Raw genomic sequence first — 27,675 nt, 5'->3', positions numbered from 1 at the left:
TTTCAAAAATAATTCATGATTACTACAGAAATATGAGAAAGCCTAGAAAGACAGCAAGAAGAAAATGAAAATCATCTCTAATTCCACAATCCAGACGGGCCATGATTTACTTTTTAGCATGTATTTTCAGTATATTCTTCTAATGTTATTTTTATTGATGTGGACGAGTGAGTTCGGACAATAGAGATTGCGCCACACTCTGTGCCAGATTCACGCACATTTATTATAGCCAGTGGCCGAGCGGGGCTAATGCCCAGAAGTTTCCTCAGCAATGGGAAGCAGTTTGATTTCTCCTTTTAAATCATGCTTTCAGTTGGGGAGGGCTCAGGGGAGAGCAAGCAGAATCTTACAGAAGCAGAATTATGGCAGGTTCATGGGGGGTACAAGGAAGTTTCACACACACTAGGTGAGCTCAAAACATCCTGAAACTGTAGCAAGTTTACTGCCAAGCAGGATGTGGGGGTTGGGTGCTTTGTTCATGTGCAAGCACTTTGTTCAAGCACAGGTACAAAATGGAATTGAGGCACAAGATGGAGTTGGGTTGGCTATCACATTATTCATGTGTAGGATATTGTGCATACTTCTCTGTAGCTGGCTATTTCTTTATTGACCAGTATGTCGTCTCACTGCCTAATTTATCTTACATGATTATTCTATATTATAAGCCATTTTAAATCTTTTTTTTTTTTTGAGATCTAGTCTTCTTGCTATGCACTACCTTCATGAAAATAGAGAAAACGTAATCACACACAAGATCAAACCCCTGCAAGTGAAAAAAATTCTGAAAGGAAATGTGAAAACCAAGTTACTCACTGTGCCCTTGGCTATTAGACTAGGCTCCTTTTGTCCCCCTTGCTCGGTGTTTGCTCAGAGGTTTTATGTGCCCACATGAGTGCTGTAGTAGGGCAGCAGCACAGATTGCTGAGCGTTTATGTGCTATCATTTGCAGTTGAGAACTTTAGCCACAACAAAAACAACACTGGCATTTTTACGGCAGTAAGAAATTAGATGAAAACTGAAAAGTTGCACTCAAAATCATTTCTACTTGTTTGACACTATGGATACAAGCAAGTAACATTTTCTTTTCTTTGCAGGAAACATTTTATTACTATTTACTCTGAATGTTCATTCTGGTTTTCTGCTTCTTTCTAAAGTATGTATGGTACTAAATGATTTAGAGTCTGGGGATTTTTCTGCCAATCAGGAAATCTCTTTAATGTCTCTTACGGTTATCCAGTGCACTTCTCCTCTTTTGTTAAGCACATTTTCTCTTTTCTTTTACCTAAACCTTCTTCTGCCATAATAGTCCCAGATATGTCTGATGTTTTTCAAAGGGATTACACCGTTTTCCATTCTCACTAGCCATCTCTAAATGCTCCAATTTGTCTGTATCCTTACCAGAACTTGTTATTGTCTGTCATTTTTGTTATTACCATCCTAATAGATATAAAGTGGTATCTTGTTATGGTTTTGATTTTCTTTTTCCTAATGGCTAATGATGTTGAACATCTTTCCATGACCACTTGTATATTTTCTTTGTAGAAATGGCTATTCAGAGAACTTCTGCTTTACAATTTTCAAGTCAGCAAGTTATTACTATCGGGGAAGAGGTTTTAGAATAATTCAGTATATGGTGGTTCCTTATGAAGATGGAATTTTAAAAATTTTAATAAATGTGAAATATCTTAACTGCACAGAAAAGAAAAATAGCCTAACAAATGTGATAAATTCACTTTGCTCCTCCAATGTCTGAATGTTTGTGTCGCCCATATCTATTATGTTGAAGCTCATTCTCCAAAATAATAGTATTAAGGGGTGAGGTCATGGGTAGTGATCAGGACATAGGAGTGTATCACTCAACAATGTGCTTAGTGCCCTTATCAAAGAAACCCCAGAGAGCTGCCTTGCCCCTTCTACCTTGTGAGGATGCCACGAGAAGGAGCCATTTATAAACCAGAAAGTAAGCCCTAGACTGTGAATCTGCCCATGCTTGATTGTGGACTTCCCAGCCTCCAGAACAGTAAGAAATAAATTTCTGTTGTGTATAAGCTAAAAGAAAAAGAGCTATTCAGATATACTGAGCACTTTCTATAGAGTCACTTGTCTTATTACTGTGTTGTAAGTTATTGATATTATAGTTGGGATACAAAAAGTCCCCCAGAAGGCTCATTGTGTTGAAGTCTTGATTGCTGGCTGGTGGGTTTTGGAGGAAGTGATGGGAATGTGAGGCTCTAACTTCATTAAGAGGATTAATGCATTGGTAAATTCATTAGAAATGGGCTTTTAGGAGATGCAGCCTAGTTGGAGGAAGTAGGTTACTAGGGGTGTGCCTTTGAAGGGTAATCTCCTCCTCTCCTTTCTCCCTCCCCTCCCTCCCTCCCCCCCCTTCTCTCTTTCCCTCCCTTCCTCCCTCCCTCCTTTTCTCTTTCTTTCTCTCCCTCCATCCCTCCCTCCTTCTCCCCCTCCTTTCCTGGCTACCATTAAAATGAGCAGATTTCTGCACCACACCCTCCTACCACATGTTTCTGCCTTGACACTGGCTTAGAAACAACAGAGCCAAGTAACCATGAGCTGAAACCATAAGCCAAAACAAATCTTTCATCTTTTAAGTTGTTATTATCAGGTATTTTGTCAGGTGATGGAAAGCTAACACATATATTTTGACAAGTCCCTTCTCAGATATATGATTTCCATATATTTTCCTTGTTCACTTCTTTAGATGAGAATATTTTATAGGTACTTTTCTTAGTTTGTTCTTAGTCTTTGACATTTACTATGGTGTTTTTCATTATGCAGAAACTTAAAAATTCTTATATGGTTAAATTTATCAGTCTTATACTGCTTTAAGATGTTAAGTCACAATTACAAAAGTATTGCTCATTCCCCAGTTTAAGAAAGAAATTAACCATAATTTCTTCTGATGTTCTATGGCTTAATCTTTTACATTTTAGATCTCTAAAACATTTAGAATTTATCCTAGTATTTATTATAAGAAACAGATCCAATCCTTTTTCCATACAGCTACCAAGATATTCCAAATATCATTTATTTCCCTGTTTAACTAGACTTTATTTTTTAGAGTGCTTTTAAATTCACAGCAAAATTAAGCAGAAAATATGACAAATTCGTATGTATCTCATCTCTACACATGCAACTCTTCCACTGTAGTCATCTCTCACCAAAGTGCTACATTTATTATAACTGATCAGCCTACATTGACACATCATTGTCATCCAAAGTCCATAGTTCACATTAGAGTTCACTCTTGGCGCTACGCATTCTGTGGGCTTGGACAAATGTATATTGACTTGCATCCATCATGACAAAATGTTGTACAAAATAGTTCCACTGCCATGGAAGTCCTTCATGTTCTACCTATTCATTCCTCCCTCCCTTTTACCCTTTGGGTACCACTAATTTTTTTATTGACCATAATTTCACCTCTTCTAGAATGTCATATGGTTGGAATCATATGATATCTCAGATTTAATTCTTTCAGCAGCACACATTAAGTTTCTTCCATGTCTTTTCATGGGTTGATAATTGATTTCTTTTTGATGAATAATGTTCCATTGTCTAGATGTGCCATAGGTGACTTATCCATTTGCCAACTGTTGCTTCCAAGTTTTGGCAATTATGAACTAAGCTCCTACAAACATCCATGTGCAGGTTTTTGTATAGATATAGGTTTTAAGTTCATTTGGGTAAATACCAATGGGATTCAATTCCAAGGAAAACAATTGTTAGCTTGTGTGGCAGGAATGTCAAGAACGTGTTTAGTTTTGTAAGAAATAGCTAAACTGTCTTCTAAAGTAGCTGAACTATTTTACACTGGTGCAATTGGTATCAAACACAATTTATTTTAAAAGTTCACCTTTCTTCCTGATTTAAGTCCCTGTCTTTATTATGCACTATATTTTAATATTTGAGGGATCCTTTCTAGATTTTCTGTTGTGCCATTGGTTTGTCAGTTAATTCAGACACTGTTACTATATTTTTTTCATTATGGAAGCTTTATAAATTGTTTTAACATCTAGGACAGCTGTATTTTCCACTTCATTCTTTTTCACAACTTTTAGGCCATCATTGTAGTTTATGTAGTTTGTGTAGTTCCATGAGAACTTTAAAATCCAGGTCTCTAATACCAGATTATAATACAAATACCTAGTGGGCTTTGTATTAGAATCAAGTTGAATTTACAAACTAAATTAGGGAGAATTGGTATCTTTATGATTGAGTTTTGCTATAGAAGAAAAAGGGATTTTTTAAAAATTTTGTTTTTTTGAGTCTACTTTCCTATCTTATAGATGTGACTTTTTTGTTTGTTTCCCTCTCATTGATATATAGTCCATCCTTGTTACATTTATGCTTTTTTTTTTTTTTTGTACTGAGGATTGAACTCGGGTCCTTGAGCTTGCACAGCAGGTGGCGAAACCACTGAGCTAAATCCCTGGCTATGCTTTGATGTTTTTGGTGTTGCTTAGTCCTCTCTTCCATTATGTTTTTCAGCTGATTGCTGTGTATATGAAGATTTTTATTTCATGTTTAATTTTATATTCTTTAATTATTGTGTATATGAAGATTTTTATTTAATATGTAATTTTATATTCTGAAACTTAAGTTACCTTGTTTGTAGTCATTTTTATATTTTCTCTTGAATTTTTGACATACATAATTATATCATGTGCAGATAGTAGTTTTACCTCTCCCATTCCAGCCTTCTGCCTTTAACATTTAAAACTGTGGCTAATTGCAGTAGTTATATAGTCAATGCAGTGTTACATGATAGTGGTGATAGTCTTGTTCCTGACTATTGGGAATGCTATTAAGTAAAATAATCTGAATTTTGATTTCACACACACACACCACACACACACACCATTAATAATCTAATGTTCCAGCATGTTCTGTCTCTTAAGAAAGGAAGATGGCATACCAGCCATGGAGAACTAGCCCATGTACAGTTGTCTTGATTAAGTCTGGGTATCTCAATGACAAGGAGTGCAGGAAGATAAAAATATCCAAGGAATAAGTCTGAAGCATCCTTTACTTCCTACTTTGAGTGTTTTTTTTTTTAAATCATGAGTGAGAGACTTTTGTCAAATACCTTTTCAGCAACTGTGAAAATGAAAACATGATTTTTTTCTCCTTACCTCTACTAATACAATAAGTCTTGTTATGCAGTTCACTAACATTGAGCCACATTGCATTTGACTATAATGTACTATTTTTTAATGTGCTTTGGGGATTCTGTTTGCTAATATTGTGCTTTTGGGTTCTGTTTGCTAATATGTTAAAATTTTTGTATCTGTATTAATAAGGTATATTATCATTCATGTTCTTTTTGTTAATTAATGTTTACATTTAAAAAATTAAGATCATTAAGTAGTCCATTAAGACCAGGACATCCTTAGATTCTAATATATGACTCTGAACTCTTAAAAATTTTCTCAACAGTGCGACAGCAGGTCTGTAACCCAAATCTATGATTTGGCCTTATTTTATAAAAATAAAATTCTGCTCAGGCCAGGAATTTAGCTCAGTGGTGCCACACCTGCCTTGCAAGCGCAAGGTCCTGAGTTCAATCCCCAGTACCACAAAAAAAAGTCTGCTCCTTGGGTTATAAACTTAAATTTCTGAATGTTTAGCATCCTCACGTGTCTTGAATTATTAGATGATACCCTTTCTTTCTCAATGACCATGGACCAGGGTCTTCAATTTATAGTGTTTACTTTTCTAAGCAAAAATGTGTTTAAGCTGAAATGATGCCTTCCATCGCAAGAATGGTACTTTTGAAGCTTCTCATTAATACTATTATAGTACCTACCTTCTCCTTCTTTCTACACAAGATCTCCATGTGCCCAGAATTACTTGCAGTCCTACAGTGGTGGCATTAGTTTTATTTCACAAAGATACTCTGATGCATTTTAAAGATTTTACTAATTCACTTAAACCATAAGTAGATTTGGTAGTAATATTACCATAAGAAGAGAGGGCTCAAAATGCACAGAAAAACCAAAGCTTATTGTTTTACTCTAGACCCCTGTGTATATTTTAAATCATTTCTTAATTTAATTGTCCTGTTAGATATGCTTAATAAAAGTTAGATCAATTGCATGCTTTTCATAAAGCTCTGTACCAATAAATACTTCCAGCCAAACTAGAAATTTGTTTCCTTTTTCTCTCTTACAGAGGACATAAAGATAAAATATTTGTGGTAAAGTGTAACCCACATCATGTTGACAAACTGGTTACAGTTGGGATTAAGCACATAAAGTTCTGGCAACAAGCAGGTACTGTTATTTGGGGTTTATCATTTATGTAGTTGAGAGCTTTTCTCCAGGCAGGTTGAGGGTTTGGGACCATTGCCACTATGTGGCTTGTATCTCTGTGAATTAAGACAAAATTTGTGTAACAAATATTCTCTCCCAAATTTACTTTATACTATTTAATGTCTAAGCTGTGAAACTTAAAATAGTATATAAGCCTATGCATATTCAACAATGTCTAGAAAGCCTCAGAAAATAAGCTGCTGTGAAAATAATGATTTTTATATTTAGTCATCTGTTCTGAAAACAATAATTATATTGGATGACTGAGCAGGAAATAGTCATTTTGGTTGAGTGCATAAAGTTTTGAATATTTTGAGAGTTCTTTTATTAATCTATCACTGAATTTAGCATAAATCCTGACTGCACACATAAGTAGTCAAAAGAAATATTTGTGGATTATATGTTCATAGTAATGATAAGTAAATAAGTATGACCAAACATGGAAGAGTATCTTATTCTCAATAATAAGTCATCATTGTGACTGTTTCTGAATCATTAGCATCAGCTTTGGTACCAAGCCCAATCTCATAATGCACAAAACTGAATAGGTTCCTGTTTCAGTTTCCTGTTTGTAAAGGAAGGACAGTAGTGGAGAATGTGGAGAGTGAGTCTGTAATTGTCCTAAGGGAGTTCATCTTAGTCACTTTCTTATCACTGGAGCACAATATACAACATCCACAATTTAAAGGAGTAGTTTATTTTGGCTTAGACTGAAACCCAGTAGGGCAAACTTTAAATCCTATAGGTCCATGTCCAGCCCCCGGGGTAAGTTGTGTGGAAATGTGAACCCCAAAAGGCTTAGATGGCCCCACCTCTATGGAATTGCTGGTTGCATTCCTCATGGCCTCTCTCTTGGGGTGGCTCTGCTCACAGCTATGGCTTTCCTTAGCATACGTTCCACATTCATGATATCTCCAACTTCCAAGGGTCTCCACCACACTTTTGGTTTCACTCTCACAGCCTCCTACACAGCCCTTTCAGAGGCACACTGCCTGGTCCCCAAAGCCTTCTTCTAAAATCTGAATGGAAGCCTCAACCTCATACCTCTTGCATTCTACATGCCTGTAAAAACAGCACCACATAGATGATGCCAACATCTGCTGCCAGCTCAAGCTATAGTTAGGCCCCCTTGGGTTACAGTTGCAGAGGTTTCTGAGTAGATGAATGGCTGAGCACTACGAAATAAATCCCAGGAAGCAATTCCCAAGGTGGCCCTTCTCTAGCAGAGGCCCCACAGGCTGTCTTCTCAAAAACTTTACAATTCTGAACCCTCGAGTCAGCAAAGGGTAGGATCTTGCTGATTTCTGAAATACCTTCAAGCCATTTTTTTCTATTGTCCTGATATAAAGTACTTGGCTTCTTTTTAATATTAATCTTTTCAGCAACTATGATCTTCTTTGCCCCAATTCTGTAGCTGCTCCTTTTCTGATAAAATTGCAGTTTTCACATCTGCTTTTTGCTCAGGAGTTCACTGTAGATCTGGCTAAAAACAGGTAGAAGTACCCACACCATAGACAGGGCTGCCTTAAAATTTTCTCTGCTGATTAGTCCACTGCCCTTAATCTCAGTCTCCCTTGCAAAGTCTCAGGCCATAGACAAAATGACACATTTTCTTCCAGGGTATAACACACATGTCCTCTAGTCTAACAGCTAATGTAATCCTTGTTTCTAGTTGACATATCACAATCAACAATCACAAATCTAGTTTTTCAACAATGATCAAGGACTGGCAGGGAAATGAAACTGGCTAGGGAACAAATCTCACGGTATTTTTCCCAGTGTACTACTTTGTCATACATAACAGTTGTCCTCACCCCCAGATTTCTGTGATAAAAATTTAGGCAGAACATATAAAAGGGATTTCTATTTTTCATAGACAGTCCTGTTTGTTTGTTTGTTTGTTTATGGTACTGGGGTTGAATTTAGGGGTACCCTACCACCTACTAAGCTACACTCTAGTCCTTTGTATTCTTTATGCTGAGACAGAGTCTTTCTAAGTTACCCAATCTCCCCTTAAACTTGGAATCCTCTTGCCTCAGCCTCCAATTCATGGAAATTGTGCCTGCATTTTTTGGATCATTGTTCAGTAAAGCTTTCCTCATTCTTGAGCTATGTACTTTTCTCCTTTCTCTGGCTAACATAGAACTTGCCCTGAGCTTTGTTTAGTTGTGTGCCTTAGACTGAAATGCTTACTAAGGCTTCTCTAGCCAGGCCCTAATTCCTTAACGGCAGGAACTCTTTCTTTTCATCTTTATATCTCCAGCATTGAGCATAAAACAGGGATTCAATAAACACTGAATTAATGAAAGAGTGGGTGAGAAGTCCTCTTAAAATATTTTTGTTTATGATGTTCTCTTTCATTTTTATACATCATTATGTATAACTCTGGATTTTTTCATTGAACTTAGTCAATCTACATACTAATATGAAGTATCAACTTTTTAAGAGTAATAAATACTCTGTCTACTGCAGGTGGGGGTTTTACCTCTAAAAGAGGAATTTTCGGAGGTGTTGGAAAACTGGAAACAATGATGTGCGTTTCTTATGGGAGAATGGAAGATCTGGTGTTTTCTGGAGCAGCTACTGGAGATATTTTTATTTGGAAAGACATTCTACTACTAAAGACAGTGAAAGCTCATGATGGGCCTGTGTTTGCTATGTATGCATTAGATAAGGTATGGTATGTCTTTTAGAATTCTCTTTCCTTATCAGTTCTATAAAATTACAACCTTTGGAAGGTGGCTAAAAGGAGGCCTGGATTTATAAATAGTCCTATCTGAATGAGGAAGGAGTCATCAGAGAGCTCTAGTCAAAGCACATTAAGAAAGGGAACACAAATGGTTTTCTAATTCTCTTCTGTTAATTGTTTCTTTATGTGCAGTTTCTCTACTTTTTTTCCACACTTATGCTTCCTAAATATGGACACACATTAGCAAAAGAATCCTGAAGTATATTTCAGAGTTGTCTTCCTCTTCATCAACACAATCGGCAGGAAGCTGCAGTAGCAAGTGGCAAGATTATTATCTCACCAATTGGTTATGATGAGAATGTACGTGCACAACAGTTGGCTCCTGCATAGACAGGTTCGGCTTCACCAAGAGTGTTAAAGTCTGCTCATGGCCACATTTCTGCTTCAGCTCATCTTTGTTCTTGTCTGTCCAGCCACTCACCAGCCTTGTAGCACTCCTTTACAAAGGTTACGTTTAACATGCAGTACTATTAAAACACTTTTCCAATTAATTTGCCACAAATGCCAGTTTTTTCATTCCTTTCTAATTTGCTGGTGGTTCCAGTCATCTGTGCACTCTGACCTCCAGTCCAAGACCCTCAACACACAAAAGGAAGTCCAGCCTCAGTTTTCATTTATCTATCCCCAGCTAAATGAGTTGATCCCTCAACAAAAGTAGGTTTTTTGTAGAACAATTACAATAGAGGCTTTAGTGATTATGCTATTACAGCTGTTCCTCATTTAACGGCCTACCTGTTTAATGACTGTTCAGACTTAGGAACAAGGTATGCTGTTAGGATTTATGACCTATCGCTCAGATTTATGACGAGTATTTCTTTCGTACAGTTCTGTACATTTTCTTAATAAAGCCTCAATGTCTTTTTTGGTACTTTATACGTTGTTTATACAGTACTGTAATTTTTGCCTATTTTACTGTACATTACAGTACTGTATGTAAGAATTATGCAAATAAAAGCAAAGTCATCAAGTTGGAGTTTCCTTTGATCATTTGTTCTAAATATTGCAATGTATGTACTATATACAATTCTTCATTTAGTGACCAATTCAATTAATGACCTAGTCACAGGAATGGAACTCTGTCATTAGATAAGGAGTGTCTGTGGGCTGGGGATTTAGCTCAGTGGTTACACCACCTGCCTTGCAAGCACAAGGACCCGAGTTTGATCCCTGGTGCAAAAAAAAAAAAAAGAGGAGGAATGTCTGTATTTTGCTGATAAATCTGTTTTTGGATATACTGCAAATGTTAGAAAAGATTAAAGCAATATGCAAAATTTGTGTAGGCCTAATTGATGTGATATAACTTGGCTAAACTCTTATTCCTTGGTAAGCTAACCTGCAAAATCATTGTGATGTCACAATATAATATAAGGATGGACTCTCCCTGGTTACAAATGCTGTATAGTTATGCTCAGTATCCATGGAGCATTGCTTCCAGGACCCTCCTCTCCTGGATACCAAAATCCAAAGATGCTCAAATCCCTTACATAACAAGGCATAGTATTTGCATATGACCTTTGTACATCCTCCTGAATACTTCAAGTCATACTTAAATTATAATACAATGTCAGTGCTACGTATGTTGCAGTTCATGACTGTGGCATGGCACAAAGGATGAGGGATTAGTCAGAGTCAATGTCCAAATCAAACTCCAAGAAGGCCCAGCCACCTGCCTTTAACCAACATCCCTCAGCATGAGAATCTCATAAAAACAGCCCCAAACTGAAGCTTCTGTGGCTTTTTATTGGTAGAACCACAAAGCAAGGATAGAGGACAAATCTAAGTGATAAATTGGAGTATGGAGATGAGAGGGCCAGAGCATTCATTCATTAAGGCAATGTGTTTTGATCCTAATTGGACTTGTGTCCTATAGGCTCTTATAATCTCTAACCATGCATTTCTGGAGGTTTTGGACTGTGGCTCCAAAAGCCCCCTTATCTCTGCATAACCATCTCATATATACCTCTGGCCAATCCCCCCACATATGTAAATAGTTGTAGCTCTATATAATTTAGGAAATAGTGACAAGAAAAGAGCCTGTTCAGTACACATGCAATGTTTTTATTACCCTATGTTTTCAATCTGCAGGTACCAAATCCACAAATGCAGAGGATCAACTATAGTAAGGATATTTAATGTAGTAAGAAAGCTAGATTTTAAGGCTCTCCCTGTCCTACAGGAACTACTTCTGGTCTGGGGCCTTGACACCAAATCAGCCCTGCATGATCCCATGCTGATTGACCAGTGGTCTGAGGAAATGCATTGGGCATACAATGAGAGTGTGCTAGAGAGATATTTCCATAATATATCATATGAATTCTATTAATATTTTTAGCCTTATGTAGTTGGAAAGGAAACATTCACAAAGCTATCTTACTCAAGGGGCAATCCTGTTGGGGTTGGGTGGGTGACTGGTCATTTAGATGTGTATGTAATACAGGATATGTATGTAATACTACCCATGTATGTCTCCTCAGGGCTTTGTAACAGGTGGAAAGGATGGAATCATCGAGCTCTGGGATGATATGTTTGAAAGATGCTTGAAGACTTATGCCATTAAACGAGCAGCATTGTCAACTAGCTCAAAAGGTGCTATCCATGAATATGCAATAGAAACCTTTCTGTTCACAGGATTGGAGAAGATAGTATCATACTTCTTATAGTAGTAGTTGATAGCCTAACTGGTCCTTTCATCCACAATCAGGGCTCTCAGTCCCATGTTAAGAATGATTGCCTAGGACCTAGTGCTTAGGAACTATAAAAATTGAACTTATGCTAATAATCAGGCTTGCTCTTATATTTAAATGCATCATTTCTCCCTCTCAGGCCTACTTTTGGAAGATAACCCTTCAATCCGTGCCATTACTCTGGGACATGGACATATCTTGGTAGGAACAAAAAATGGAGAGATTCTGGAAATTGATAAGAGTGGCCCAATGACACTACTTGTTCAGGTACCACAATTGTACATGTTTCATGTCAGGCATGAGACTAGGATGAGGTGAGGGGGCCCAGGGGATGCAGAGCTTGTGCTGCAATTCCCAGATCTATGCAGGCTGCCTGCTGCCATGTAACACTTGTCCACAAACATACAACAACACATGTTCATTATTGGCTGTTACTGAGGTTGGAAGTCCAAGCACAGCTGACCTGGGTCCTCTGCTTAGGTTTCACATGGTTACCATCTCATCTGAGGCCCAGTGAAGGGAGGAGATTCCTCCAGGCTCACTCAGCTGTTTTGGCAGGACTCAGTTCTTGTAGCTGTAGGACTGAGGCTTCTTTTCTTGCCAGCTGTTGGGCAGAGGCCACCCTCAGCTGCTGAAGACTGCACATACTTCCTTGGCATAGAGAGTTTCCAGTAGCCACTTGCTTTTCCAAAGCCAGCAAGAAAGAAAAAGTAGATACCACAATCTCATGTAGCATAATTATATCTGCACATAGCATTTCATCATGAACATTCTGTCAGTTTTGCCACATTGTGTTGGTTGGACACAAACAGGTCATGCCACACTCAAAGGGAGGTGATTATGACAGCGTATGAAAACCACCCCATGAGCATGTCCATCACAGCCCACCCTCTATTCACCAGTTATGCATGTCCCTACCACAAGCAAAATACTGCTCCCCAGAGCCTTATCCCATGATGATACCTGTTCAGAATCTTATCATGCAAATCAGGTCCAAGTGTAGACAAGGTTCCTTATATATACGTCTCAATTTGTTGGTCTGTGAAATTAACAAGGTGAGTTATGCACTCCTGACACACTAAACGTGCAAGTGCTTCTTTAGGTTGGGTGCCTCACTGTGGTCCCAACCTTGCTTCCCATAGCCACAGCACATTCTCCTTACTCTTGCTCTTCCCTCCAGAATCATGCTTAGGTAAAATCAGACTGCTATGAATATCAGTGGAATGCTGAAAGAGCAGAGGAATGACAAAATTTCACCTCAGAGATGGAGTAGACAGGTTGTGGAGGTGGGTAGAAATGGGGCATAGACATTACCAATAGGTGAAGAGGCATGGGAAGGGGTGAGGGAAGTGAAAAAAATCTGCCTGATGTGAGCTTCAGGACTTGTGCAGGTCCACTGGGGGAGCTTTACCCTATTCCTGCTCTGATTCATGCCTGCCGTGTTAGAGATGAATCTCTAAATCCCATGAAGAGGGTCCTCCTCATATGCTGCATCCTCAGAACAGTTCGGCACACACACAGTGGCACCATGCCTATGATGCAAGAATTCAAAAATACATACACCCAACTGCAGATATCCTGAATAAGAATGTATGGATATCCAGGCACGATGACACATGCTCATAATCCTGGCTACCCAGGAGGCTGAGGCATGAGGATCACAACATCAAATTCAGCCTGGAGCAGAGCTGCCCCCAGTGCAGAGGAGGTGAACCTTCTGGGCAGCTGTACCACCGCCCCCCAGCACAGAAGAGGTAACCTTCCAGGCCACCATACCATGACACCCAGCGCCAAGGAGGTGACCCGTGTGGAGGCCAGCAGCACACATCTTCCCCCAACCCCAGGAATGAGAAAACACATAAACAAGTCTCAAAACCAGACATCCAAATCACCTACAGCAACCCCAAAGGGAAGAGATGGAACAATCTGATACTCAACCACCTAGACTCCCTGAACTGGCAACAAAAGAGGATCTGGAAAAAAGGAAATCAGAAATAATTTCTCACATAACAGCAGAGATTGTGCTCATAGTGCAAGACATGATTAATCTAGAGAGGAGCTCAGGAACACAGTGGAATCCCAACATAGGAAACAAATGGAATCCATAAAACAGATGCAAACAGATTTCCAGGAGATTAAAAACTCCACTGAAAGTCTATGCAGCAGAATGAACCAATGTGAGGACAGAATTTCAGATATGGAAAATAAGATTGCAGTTAGTGACCAGGAAAAGAAAAATTGCTTCAAAAATGTAAGAAACTATGAGAAATCAATCCAGCAGCTGCTAGATGATGCAAAGAAGAATAACATAAGACTGATTGGAGTCGATGAAACAGGAGAGAGTGCAGATGACATAAAAGAACTGTTCACAGAAGTGATGGCAAAAGACTTCCCAAGCAGGGGAAAAGAACTTGACATACAGATAAATGAGGCATATAGGACTCCAACTAGCCTTGATCAAAAAAAATCTACACATAGAGATATAATAGTTAAGATTCCAGAAGCCCAACAGAAGAATAAAGTTCCACAAGCAGTTAGAGAAAAGAAACAAATCACATACAAAGGAAAGCCCATAAGGATTACAGCAAACTTCTCAACGCAAACCCTCAAGGCAAGAAGAGCTTGGAATGATGTATTCCAAGCCCTAAAGGAAAACAGCCTCCAACCCAGATTGATGTGCCCTGCAAAACTATCTTTCAAAATTGATGGAGAAATAAGATACTTTCATGACAAAGAGCACCTCAGGAACTTCATGAATACCAAACCAATACTCAAAAAAATTATAGACAATATCGTAGGAAAAGACAATGAGGAACACAACCCCAGGAAGCACAGCAGAATGAATCCATCAGCTGTGACAAGAATTTAAACACAAAGTGGGAGAATCCAACAAAAAGAAAAAGTCATGACAATGATAAGTCAATACCTATCAGTTATAACCATCAATGTTAATGGTCTCAATTCACCAATCAAAAGAAATAGACTGGCAGAATGGGTCAAGAAGCAAGATCCAACAATATGCTGCATATAAGAAACACACTTAATTCAAAAAGAAACTCATAGAATGAAAGTTAAAGGGTGGAAAACAACACTCCATGCTACAAAAACCCGAAAAATAGCAGGAATAGCTATCCTCTTTGCAGATCAAGTGGATCTCAAACCAACACTGATTAAGAGAGACAAAGAAGGACACTACATCCTTGTAATGGGAACAATCCAACAGGAAGAGATGACAATCATATATATGCACCAAATGCTAGTGCACCCAACTATATAGAACAAATACTAACTGAAATGAAAAGTCATATAAGCACTAATACAATAGAAGTGGGGGATCTCAATACCTCAATACCTCAATAGGTAGATCAACTAGTCAAAAATAAGCAACAAAATACTAGAACTCAATCAAAGTCTTGAACAAATGAACTTAACAGATGTTTACACAGTGTTCCACCCCACAAAATCAGGACACACATTCTTTTCAGCTGCACACTGGTCGTTCTCCAAAATAGACCACATACTCGCTCACAGAACGTGTTTAAGTAAGTGCAAAGGAATTGAAGTTATCCCCTATATATTATCAGACCATAGTGCGATGCAATTGGAGAGCAATAGCAAAAGAAACCACAAGAATTTCATAAACAGGTGGAAATTGAACAACACACTTCTGAATAACCAATGGGTCACAGAGAAAATTAAAGAAGAAATCAGACAGTTCTTTCAATTAAATGACAATGACAATACAACATATTGGAATCTATGGGACACAATGAAAGCAGTCTTACGAAGGAAATTCATAGTAGTGAATACTCATATTAGGAAAACAGAGTGAGCCCAATTAAACAACCTGATGCTGAACCTCAAGCTTCTAGAAAAAGAAAAGCAGGACAAACCCAAAGCTCATACAAGGGAGGAAATTATAAAGATCAGAGCAGAAGTCAATTCAATGGAGACTAAGAGAATGATACAAAAAATCAATGAAGCCAAGAGTTGGTTCTTCGAAAGAATAAACAAACTTGACAAGCCCTTAGCCAACTTATCAGAAAAAGGAAAGAAAAGGCCCAAATCCATGGAATTAGGAATGAAAAGGGTAAAATTACAACAGACCCAGCAGAAATCCAGAGGCTCATCAATACCTACTTTCCAGAACCTATACGCCAATAAGATGGAAAACACAGAAGAAATGGACAGATTCCTAGATACATATGAATTACCAAAGTTGAATGAAGACCTAAAAACTCTAAACAACTCAATATCAGTCAATGAAATTGAAAATGTAATAAAAAACTTACCAACTAAGAAAAGCTAGGGTCCTGATGGCTTCACTGCTAAACTCTACAAGACATTCACAGAGGAACTACTGCCATTACTGCTTAGACTCTTCAATGAAATTGAAAGGGAAGCAATATTCCCAAATTCATTCCTGGAAGCAAGCATCACCTTGATCCCCAAAGCAGAGAAAAATCCAACCGAAAAAGAGAACTATAGGCCAATCTCACTAACAAACATAGATGCAAAAATCCTTAATAAGATACTGGCAAATAAAATGCAGAAGATCATCAAGAAGATCATACACCCTGACCAAGTGGGATTCATTCCAGGAATGCAGGAATGGCTCAACATATGCAAATCAAGAAATGTAATACACTGTATCAATAGAGCCAAGGACAAAAATCATATGATCATCTCAATAGATGCAGAAAAAGCATTTGACAATATCTAACATGCATTTATGATAAAAACCCTACTAAAAATTGGAATAGATGTTCTCTAACTCAATCTGATAAAAGCCATCTATGAAAAACCGACAGCCAATATCATGCTAAATGGGCAAAAACTGAAATCCTTCACACTAAAATCAGGAACAAGACAAGGATATCCACTATCACCACTCCTGTTCAATATCATTTTGGAAACATTAGCCATGGCAATTAGACCAGAGAAATAAAAGGAATAAAGTTAGGAAATGAAGAAGTCAAATTGTCATTATTTGCAGATGACATGATACTCTACATAGAAGACCCCAAGAACTCCACCAAAAGTCTTCTAGACTTAATAACCAAATTCAGTCAAGTAGCTGGTTACAAGGTCAACACACAAAAATCAATAGCTTTCCTCTACACGAATAACAGACTCACTGAGAGAGAAATAGGGCAAACAATTCCTTTTACAGTAGCATCCAAGAAACTGAAATACCTAGGAATCATCCTAACAAAAGAAATCAAAGACCTCTTTTCTGAAAACTATAGCACTCTGAAAAGAGAGATTGAAGATGAGATCAGAAAATGGAAAGAAAGCCCTTGCTCCTGGGTAGGAACAATCAACATAGTGAAAAAGGCCATACTTCCAAAATTGCTATATAGATTCAATGCAATCCCAATTGAAATCCCAGCAGCATACTTCACAGACCTGGAGAAAACCATCCAAAAATTCATTTGGGACAAGAAGAGACAGACCTATAATAGCACAATCATTATTAGGCAATAAAGACAATGTAGGAGGTATCACAATTCCCAATTTGAAGCTATACTACAAAGCTACTGTGATAAAAACAGCATGGTACTGGCAAAGAAACAGACCTGAGGACCAGTGGAACAGATTACCAGATGCAGAAACTACTCCAGACACACTTAGCCACCTCATCTTTGACAAAGGAGCCAAACACCCTCACTGGAGGAAAGATAGCTTCTTTAATGAGTGGTACTGGAGAAATTGGGTTTCAACTTGCCAAAGATTAAAAGTAGACCTATATCTCTCACCATGAACTAAACTAAAATCAAAATGGATTAAAGGTGTAAATATAAAAACAGAAACACTGAACCGGCTGGAGCAGAGGTTGGGTAGAACTCTTGAAGACATTGGTGTAGGAAAAGATTTTATGAACAAAACCTCAGTTGCCTGTGAACTAGCACAAACAATCAACAAGTGGGATCTCTTCTTATTAAAAAGCTTCTGCACAGCAAGAGAAACCACCAGCAGTGTGAAGAGACAACCCACAATGTGGGAAAAAAATCTTCACCTGCTCTTCCTCAGACAAAGGTCTACTATCTCGAATCTATAAAGAACTTAAAAAAAATCAGACCTCCCACATTTAAAGACCCAATCCAAAAATGGGCATCTGAAATGAACAGACATTTCTCAGACAAAGAATTAGAAATGACAAACATGAAAAAATGTCCAACATCACTGGTCATTTGAGAGATGTAAATGAAAACAATGCTGAGATTCTACCTTACTCCCAGAAAGAATGGCTGCTATCATGAAATCAACCAATAACAAATGCTGGCGGGGCTGTGTGGAAAGAGGAACCCTGCTCCACTGCTGGTGGGAGTGTAGACTGGTGCAATCACTGTGAAAATCAGTAGGAAGATACCTCAAAGAACTAGGAGTGGAAGTCCCATTTGATCCAGCTACTCCTCTGCTGGAGATCTTCCCCAAAGAATTAAAAGAATCATACCACAGTGATGTATGTGCACCCATGTTCATAGCAGCACAATTTGTAGTAGCTAACACTTGGAAGCAGCCCAGTTGCCCATCAACTGGAAACTGGATAAAGAAAATGTGGGGTTTTTTTATAAAATAATGTTCTACTGAGCCATAAAAAATGAGAAATTAGAGACATTTATAGCTAAATGGATTCACATTGAGGCGATACTTTTAAGTGAAGAGGACAAACGTGTAAATACCAAATAGTTTCTCTAGTGTGAGAAACTGAAAGTGTAAATAAGGACTAAAAGTTATAATAGATAATGTGAAATAGAAAAGGTGCAAAGGGGAAGTGGAAGTGGGAGGGGTAGGGGAAAGGAAAGAAGGGGATGGAATTAATATGAGATAATGAAAAAATGGAAACAAAGTCTTTGTAAATAGGAAGGGGTGGAGGGGTTGAAGGGAGAGTAGGGGAAAGGGGAAAAAATAACCAAGAGAGACTATGTAAAGGTGCAAATTTCCAATGATGAATGTCATTATATTGTATACCTAAAATGTACCAATAAAATTTTAAAAATTCAGTCTGGACCACTCATAAGTAACACAAAAATGGTTTAAAGGGGGCTAGGAGTGTAACTCAGTGGTACAGCACTAGGAAAGCACATCCCCAATGCCACACACACACAGAAAAAAAAATCTTATTTTTAAAAATCTGTTAAGACAAACCTCAGAAACTCTACAGCTAATTGTCCCTGGCAGCCAGGATGAGAACTCTGCTGGAGATGCATTTTTGATGAGTGACTTTTATTCTCAGCTGTTCTTCTGTTGCAGTCTTCCAAAGTAATTTCTTTTTTTTTTTGGCCAGAATTTCTTCTTTAATTTTATTGAAAAGTATTGATTTGCTTTTAGCCCCTGAATGTTGAAGAGTTTAAATTATTTCCATACATGTTATATTATAAAATAGTTTAGAAAATTTATGCTATAATATGATTTAAATGATACTACATTTTCAGACTATGTTTTAGTTGTTAATTTTGTTTAAATATGTTTTCAACTTGTTGAAGGCTTTTTACTTTTTGCTGCTTTACAGTTCCATTCTTTCCTATGTTTGTTTCTGTTAGTCTAATAATAAAAATAGCCTCTGCTATCATTTATTGAACACCTTCTATGCGACAGGCAGTACCATGGTACATTTTTCTCTCATCCTCACAACGGATTTCCCAGTTAAAATTGTATTATTGGTAAGGAGCCAAAACTCAGTATATTGTCCAGTAAGAATATAACAGCTGAGCTAGGACTCAAACCACAGAGGTTTTTGTTTATTGGGGGTGGTGGTTTGGTTTGTTTCTTTGTGTGAGATGGGGGTATCACTATGTAGCCCAGGCTGGCCTCAAACTTGAGGAGCTCCTCCTGTCTCAGCTTCCAACGTGCTGGGATTACAGGTGTGCACCACCACACTAGGCTCTAAGCAAGGTTTGTGTGAGATAGTGGCCCTTTCTTTCACTGCTCCAGGCTGTCACCCACATGTCATGTAGCTGTGGATACTACAGAAGGCAGAGCAACAATTACAGCTCTCAGAGTTACGGGGGCCAGTTGAGTTGCTAGACCCTTCAGACTACAAGCCAGTTTCCATCTTTTCTCCTTACACGTGTGCCATTCTATTCCATTTCTCCTGTGCTCCTCCCTTTCTTCTGTTCTCTCATTTGCTGCTTCCTCCCAAGTAGAACTTGTAGTTGAGTTGGTGTTTGTGGGGCCCCTGGTGAGGCCCGTCCTATACTCTGTGGTATACAGGGTAGAGTAAGGGTTTCCTACTCATTGGTGATCCCATTCCTGTTCCCAGAGAAGAGAGACTCAGAGGCTGTTAAGAAACTGTGGCAGCAGTGTGAGATTGTCAACTATCCTGCTGTGCAGTGATTTCACAATTACGTGTCCAGCAGTATTGTGTATTCCAAAAGCCTTTGGGTAGAGTGTTTATTGTGTGAGAGGAGGAGTGCTAGTTTTGAAGAGGGGATAAATGGCATTTCAGTGGATTAGGAAAATTTCCATAGAAAATAATCAACTCTGAATATAATCAGGTCTGTGTTGTGCTGTTTATGATCAGCTTTATGGGTAAGGAGTAACCAAGCAAGATCCGAGGCCCATTTCCTCATGCCATTCAAGCTATTTCTGTCCCGCCTCACTCACTGTCCACTCCTGTGTCATACAGGAATGCAGATATCAGGTTAAGGAAGTGTCATTTTGAAATGAGTCTGGGCAGTGGATTGAAGGGGTCTCCGCCTGAAACCCTGTCTTCAAGTAAAATGTACAGAGAGACTCGGTCCACAGAAAGCTCCCAGCAGAGCCATGGAGGATGTGGAGGACTCACGGCCTGACCTCTGACTGTGACTACGGGGAGAAGCTTCTGGGGACTAGGAAACTGGGGATGGTTGGGTGCCCCCAAATCTCACAAGTGAAAAAACATGCCTGTGCTCTTTAGCCCCATGTTTTCTCAGATACTTGAATGTCAGTTGTACTTGGAACTTTGTGTCTTCTACCAAATTACTGTTTTGCTCAAACATCTTCCCAGTTAAACTGGAATTGTCCCATTGCTCTTTGGAAAGCCACCTGCTCCTCAGAGCATTCCAGCTTCAAACACCTTTCAGATAGCTATGTGTCTTCCTTTTTGCTTCATTAAGCCAAGCCTTTTTGTAATTAACCATTAAAATCAGAAATTAAGTGAACAAGTTGGTCTATTTTATTGCTGTGTAACATCCTTTTTATAGTGCTTTATTAAATGATAAATTATAGGAAACTTATTTTCTTCCTGTTAAGTGTTAAATATTGCTTTTTCTCAGTTATTATTCTAATTCATTCAAGTATGTTTATGATAAAGTATAGGTGTGTGGAATTAGTCCAGAGCATATTACGAACCTTTCAGTTTTCTTCCTTTTCTCTCTCTGTGTGTATGTGTGTACTAGGGAGGTTACTAGGGATTGAACCAAGGGCCTTGTGCGTGATAGCCTGGTGGTCTACAACTGAGCTATATCTTACCCTTTTTATTTTTATTTTGAGACAGAATCTTGCTGAGTTGCCCAGGCTGGCCCCAAACTTGCAATTCTCTAGCCCCACCTTCTTGAGTAGCTCAGATTATAAGCATGCGCCATCATGCCCAGCTCCTTTCAGGTTTCTGATATCAATTGTTGCCACACAGCAATTTGTGAACAAATGCTAAACCTGAACTACACTCAGGACTCCAGAAATGAAAATTTAGATTTATTTCTACTCTTCCAAATGCTCTGCAGGCAAAGAACTAAAATTGTATATAAATAAGAATATTGTCTAATTCTATGTCAAACAGATGTGATACTTACATGTTTTAGAATACAATTTTCCTGAAGGAAGTAGTTTGTCATTATGATGGAGCTGTTTAACTAAGAGGTACATACATACTGTGTTTATTCAATATAAAACAAGATAAAAAGAGGGAATTTCACAATTCACCTGGATGTTTGTTTCTGAAAGGGAAGATATCTGGTATCACATAAACAAAACTATAAACAATGTGTCTATATTTTGCTTTCCAAAAGAATGATTTAGCATCAAGTAGGGTCAGCTTTAAATCCAAGTGCAAAAATTACTCAGTGCAATGATTTGGGGTTAAGGAAGCTATTACAGTTTTAATTCGTACTTGAACCTGGGGCTGGGAACTGGGACATTTGGGCTGATTATGTGGCACAGTGGTGAGAAGGACTCCTCTTTCCAGCATGGGCTTAAATTGTCGTTTCCTTTTCCCAGGGGCACATGGAAGGAGAAGTCTGGGGGCTGGCAGCTCACCCTCTCTTGCCCATCTGTGCAACAGTGAGTGATGATAAAACACTTCGAATCTGGGAATTATCTTCCCAGCACCGTATGCTGGCAGTACGGAAACTCAAAAAAGGTACATAACATCACATTACATATCTGTAAAAGTGTTTACAAGCACCAAAATGTGTTAGATTCACTCATTCACCCAACTAATATTTACTGAGAGTACTGTTGTATTCCTCCAAAATATAGGAGGCAATGAGAATTCAGAGTTCATTGTACAATGAAAACTAAGCACAGGTAGAGTTTTTCCAGAAGGGTGGCCTGACTCAGTGGTGCCTTAGGTCTATTGTTCACTTTATTTTTCTTGTAGTGCACAGACATTTGCCACTGGGGGCAATATGTCCTTCCTCTTTTCATGGAGAAATGTGGGAGTCCGTTGAAACACATCATCCTGTAAAGAATGCTTTTTATCGTTATGACTAACAATCTCCAGAACTTATAACTGACAAATAAAGGTCAATTATGATAAAAATAATATCATATAATAAATATGTATCAAACATATGGGTGTACTAGAACTAAGAAGTACTCTAGGAGGTAGAAATTCAGCAAACAGTTTTTGAGCAGATTCTGTGTCATGTACTAGGGAATCCCAAGGTAAACTGTCTCTTCTCTAGTATCCGAGATGGACAGGATTTAAATGGAGTCCCAGTAACAGGTGGGCTGTTCAAAATGGGTAATTTGAGAAGAGTCTAAAAATGGAGCTCTTTAAAAACAGATGAGTAGGGTGTAAAGAAATGATCAGGGGTAGTGCAGCACTATCCAGCTGATAGTACAGGTTTCATTACCAGCCCTGGGCCCGAAGAGGCAAGATGAGGGAGCAATTGCTTCAACCTTGAAAATGAAATCTGTGTGAGACGGCAGCCAGAGGGGAGCGATGACATCAGCCTAGAGACCCGGCAGCAGGCAGTGAGTGAGCCTACAAGCACCCTAGCTTCCCTTCTCTCCATTCTTCCTGTCTCCTGCCGTGCTCCCCCTTGGCCAAACCTAGAGAGAGAAACTGGAGACAAGGAAGCTTCTGTTACTTTCTACCCAGGCCAGCTTTAGGCACAGAGCAGGCAGAGAAGGGTGGAGAGTGAATGGGAAGGGCAAACTGAAGCTATCCTACACAAACAAGGTACCACAGAAACTCAGAGGAAACCTGCTCCCTGGGACTGCTCCACCATGGAGGTGACATGAGAGCTGAAGATCGATGGGTCACAAGTTCTTAAGGCAAGAAAAGATGAGATTGAGGACTGGCCCTACAATATTTTTGTGATTTTATGAACAGCGAATCATGAAAGTATATTCTAGGAGAACATATCAAATGAAAACAGTAGTAAGAAAGTTGATGGCAGCTGATACTGTGAAACCAGTGACCACGCCAGCACTTCACACTTAATCAACACAGGAACCCAGTGAGTAAGGCCCTTTTTACTACCACTTGAAGATTAGGAAACTGAGGCATGGGGTACTTAAGTAGTTTGCCCAAGATCATACAGCTATAAAGTATGAAACTGAATTCAAATCCAGGCAGGGTAGTCCCAGAGAGCAGCCCTGTGGACACTGCTTGATGCTGTCTCCCTCTGTCATGTTGCCTCTCCTTTACCCTTAGACTCGTGGGCCTTGATAGGTGGTGGAGCCAGGATTCCAACCCAGGTCTGAGTCCAGAGCCGTCTACTTATCCACGACAGGACTAATTTATGTTGGGGAAATAAAATTAACCAGTACTAGGACGGTGCTGTGAAAACAAGCAGTGTTTTCTGTTGCTTTGTAGGAGCATAGGGAGACATTTCTGAGTGAGGAGTATGGACTTGAGTCCTGATTTAAATGTCAATGGACTTTATTCCTTAGGTTAAAAGTCAGTTCAAACAACAACTGTTGACATATCTTAGATAGAAGATGGTTCAATTCCGTTTATCCCATGTATCCTGGAATAATTATTAACAGCTCTCATTTTCACTCTTGGAAAGTGGCCTGGTTTGTGCAGTAAAGTGTCATTCATCTAATCATAATGGCTTCTCCCCAAGGCCAGACTCCTTTTTTCTTTCTCCCACTACCAGCACTCTGACTAATTCATAGTAGGTGAATAAATGCTAATTGAAGAAATGAAGATTTCCTTTAGACGAGCCAATTTCAAGTCATTGATATGAACATTGCCTTCAGCATACTGTGAAGTGTGGCAGGTCTCCATGGGAACGTTCAGTCTGAGGTGCCTCAACACAAGGCTCTGTGGCTGCTCCATCCCTGGGGCCATGCTGACAGCAGTAATGGTGGCTGAGGTGACAGTGTGCTCATATGGACTGTGACGTTCGTCATGCAACTCTGTGATCATATAAGAACTATTGGAGGGGTGGGGATTTAGCTCAGTGGTTCCGGCCCCTGCCACCCAAGTGCAAGGTCCCGAGTTCGATCCCTGGTACAAAAAAAAAAAAACCTATTGGATTATACACTTTAATGGGTGAATTGTATGATACATGAATTCTATCTCAGTAAAACTGAAAAAAAATAGTGGTGAGCGTTCTTCATGGTGGTCTGCCCTGCTTTCTCCAGGATGTGCTTTTATCTTGCTTTTTCTCCTTTGACTCGCCCCAAGATTGCGCTGTAGAGCCAATTTCTCCCCCACTCTTCACTTTTACTTTCTCGAATGCCACTGCTTTTAAAAAATAGTGGTGAGGGTGGCTATATTCTTAATTCAGCTTCCTATTAAACATACTCCCAAAAGTCCATATTCTTCATTCAGAAATGTCTCCCTGTGGTCGTACAAAGCAGTAGAAAATATTGCTTGTTCCATATCAGTATCCTAATAGTGATTAATTTTGCAGAGACCCCTGAGAGAACTGTCCTATTCCATTCTTCTCATGAGGGAGGAGGGAAGACCCCGAATCCTTTACCTCTAGAATTGTACATCATAATCCATGGAGCAGAGAATCAGAGTGGGCAAAATTAGACCAATGAAGTTCTTTAGGTAAAACAAGTTTGTATGTAAGGCATGAGATCCAAAATATATGGTATCTAAAAGTTTTACTCTAGAACTCCAGTTCTGAAATGTGTAGTCTTTCCTCAGAAGCTGGATAGAGGATATATCAATTTTCTACTCCTTTCCTTGTTCACCCCACTTGTTTTTGAAGACTCTTAGAATTCAGATGCTAAGAAATGAATGTATAAAGCTTACAAAAGTGGAAAATGGATTTTTGATATTATGATTATTGTCCTTGGATATGGGGAGAAAAACTTTAAATTATGAAATTTTACTTCTCAGTAATATAGTAGTGAGGAAGACCCATTCACATGACCTTGCATAACAGACATGTGCAGACTTCTCTGTTTCTCCACTGGGTTTGTGTGACAGTGAAGTTCTGGGTGACAAGTGTCCTTTGTGGCTTCTTCTGTAGGTGGAAGATGCTGTGCCTTCTCCCCTGATGGGAAAGCCTTAGCAGTCGGCTTAAATGATGGGAGCTTCCTGGTGGTGAATGCTGACACTGTTGAAGACATGGTCTCTTTCCATCACAGAAAAGAAATGATTTCTGATATTAAATTTTCAAAAGGTGACAATGACAGCAGACACTTCGGATAAAATCACAGTCTTTGAACTCCCAAAAATTATAAGAATGGACTGTTTAAAATGTTTCTTTGACCTTTACCCTACTTTAAAATACTAAGATTATGAAATTAAATTCCCATAGAAACGATTTTGGTGTTAACTGCATGTTTTTCTTTATAGATGCAGGAAAATACCTTGCTGTGGCATCCCATGATAACTTTGTGGATATTTACAATGTTCTTACAAGCAAGAGGGTTGGCATCTGTAAAGGAGCTTCTAGCTACATTACACATATCGACTGGGATTCTCGAGGTAAAGCATGTTGTGGCTTTTAAGGTATCATTTCTATTTTTAAAAATCAATGTCCATTCATGCATTGTTTCTGGAAAGAATGGAAGTTGAGTTTTAGACAAAAATATGGAAATAGCCACAGCAATATAAGAGGCTTTAATTTTATAGCCAGGAAGCAGCTGCTGTTAACATCTGGAATATTTTTCTGTCTTCTAAAATTGTTACATCATTATACAATTAAAGGCATTGAGTATTGAAACCACTGAAGACACACAGTGCCTCTTGTTACCATGTAAGCCACCACCTTGCCTTTGAGCTGATCATGCTGTCATTGTCCTGGGTCTCCTCCTTCCTGCTTTCCTGTTTCTGGTCAAAGAGTCACCTCCTGGAGAATGGCCCCAAAAGATTTTAATAATTTCATCTTCCAGTGAAGACAGAAGGTACACTGAGTTTGTCTAAAGTATCTTTGCTGTCTCAGGCTTCCAACAGGCCCCCCAGCTCCTCCTCCAAGTCATGCCCACAAATGCCACAAAGACTTGTCTATTTATTCAAAACATCTAGTTTCTACATTTGCAAAGTGTTATGCCAGGATCTAGAAGTGAGACATGGCTCCTACTCTCTGTGGCATTTATAGTTTGGTGAGGGAGACATCACTGAACTAATATGAGAGCACAAATTGGGTAAGCTATAGGGGTAAGAAGTGGTGAGTCATAGGGGAAGAGGTGAGTCTGGGCTTGGATGGGCCAGGCCAGCATTACAGTGGGATGGACATATGTGCTATAGAGTGGGGCACTTTTAGATCCTGTCCCAGAGACTTGGCTGGTGTTAAGAGGCTGCAACAGGCATTTAGGAATGGGCGGTGCCCTCGTTTTCAAAGAAGTCATAGTCCATTGTGTTAGAAAACCATAAAGCACAATGTGGGCTCTGAGAAAAGGGCTTCCAGGAGAAACCACAGAACCTTTGTGGAAGGAGTGGTCTTCCAGAAAGATCTTTAGTGATGACCAGGCACTTACCAAATGGCAAAGTCAAGGAAGAGCATGGCAGGAAAAATGAACATGGTATGCACAGCCATGAAGGTGGGAGGAACAGGGTGTTTAAGAGTAATGCTGAGTGGCCAAGTGGGGTGGAAGGAAGGAAATGGGGACAGGCAGAGCAGGACAGAATGAACAGGGATGCTCACATCATGCTGGGAAACTAATGGTGAGCTTCATTCTGTCTGTGTTATTTAGAATGGGGCATTACCCACCGTGTCGGGATGGTAAGTGAACCATTAGTTGGAGAATACCTAATGTAAATCACAGAGAGAGGTGATGAGAGCCCCAGAAAGAAGATGACGTCAGAGACACTGAGATACTTTGTTTCAAGTATTCTTCAAGTAGCAGCCATAGACCAAGCATGGCAGTCCTTCTGCCATGCAGGTTTTTAGTTGTAGTTGGACTTGCTGCCCTGGAATTTGGCTTTTATTTCAGCTTTATAACTTACAGGAGTTTTATACAGTACAATATATGGGTATAAAGCATGTGATTTACTGTAAGGGATACAAGTGCCAGCAAGGGCAAAGGGAGATCAGATAAGTCCCTCTCACTTTCATGTCAGGGCAGTGCAGCCTGGCCACAGCGCCCAGTGCTCGGCTGGCATCGTCATCAGGCAGGACTCTGGCCTGGAGGTCACCTAGGAGCTGGTGAGGCCAAACAGATATGTGGAAGTAGATGCTTCTCAGACCTTTTCTTCAATACTCTCTGCTCTTTTGTGGTTTAAGCACTCATTTCTCCCTTTTATTCTCTTATAAGGTAGCATATGGCATGATGACTTTTATTTAGAATA

At 39.2% G+C, this 27,675-nt stretch overlaps 1 protein-coding gene across 5 annotated transcripts in view; it reads left to right on the top strand.

Annotated features, from left to right (window-relative positions):
• Positions 1–27,675, top strand: part of Eml6 (EMAP like 6) — a 294,345-nt gene that overhangs the window by 179,021 nt on the left and 87,649 nt on the right. For all 5 annotated transcript variants that reach the window (XM_087216378.1, XM_087216379.1, XM_004867282.3 and 2 more), the window contains 7 exons: positions 6,193–6,293; positions 8,805–9,007; positions 11,556–11,667; positions 11,905–12,032; positions 21,966–22,107; positions 25,412–25,564; positions 25,741–25,872. In XM_087216378.1, coding sequence (XP_087072504.1) covers positions 6,193–6,293; positions 8,805–9,007; positions 11,556–11,667; positions 11,905–12,032; positions 21,966–22,107; positions 25,412–25,564; positions 25,741–25,872 — 971 coding nt within the window. The remainder of the gene's footprint in view (positions 1–6,192; positions 6,294–8,804; positions 9,008–11,555; positions 11,668–11,904; positions 12,033–21,965; positions 22,108–25,411; positions 25,565–25,740; positions 25,873–27,675) is intronic.

The sequence above is a fragment of the Heterocephalus glaber genome, unplaced genomic scaffold, assembly GCF_053883595.1.
Source record: "Heterocephalus glaber isolate CG9 unplaced genomic scaffold, H.glaber_assembly_v1.0 deba00001457, whole genome shotgun sequence".
Taxonomy (NCBI): domain Eukaryota; kingdom Metazoa; phylum Chordata; class Mammalia; order Rodentia; family Bathyergidae; genus Heterocephalus; species Heterocephalus glaber.
This window is presented reverse-complemented; position numbering and strand designations above follow the sequence as displayed.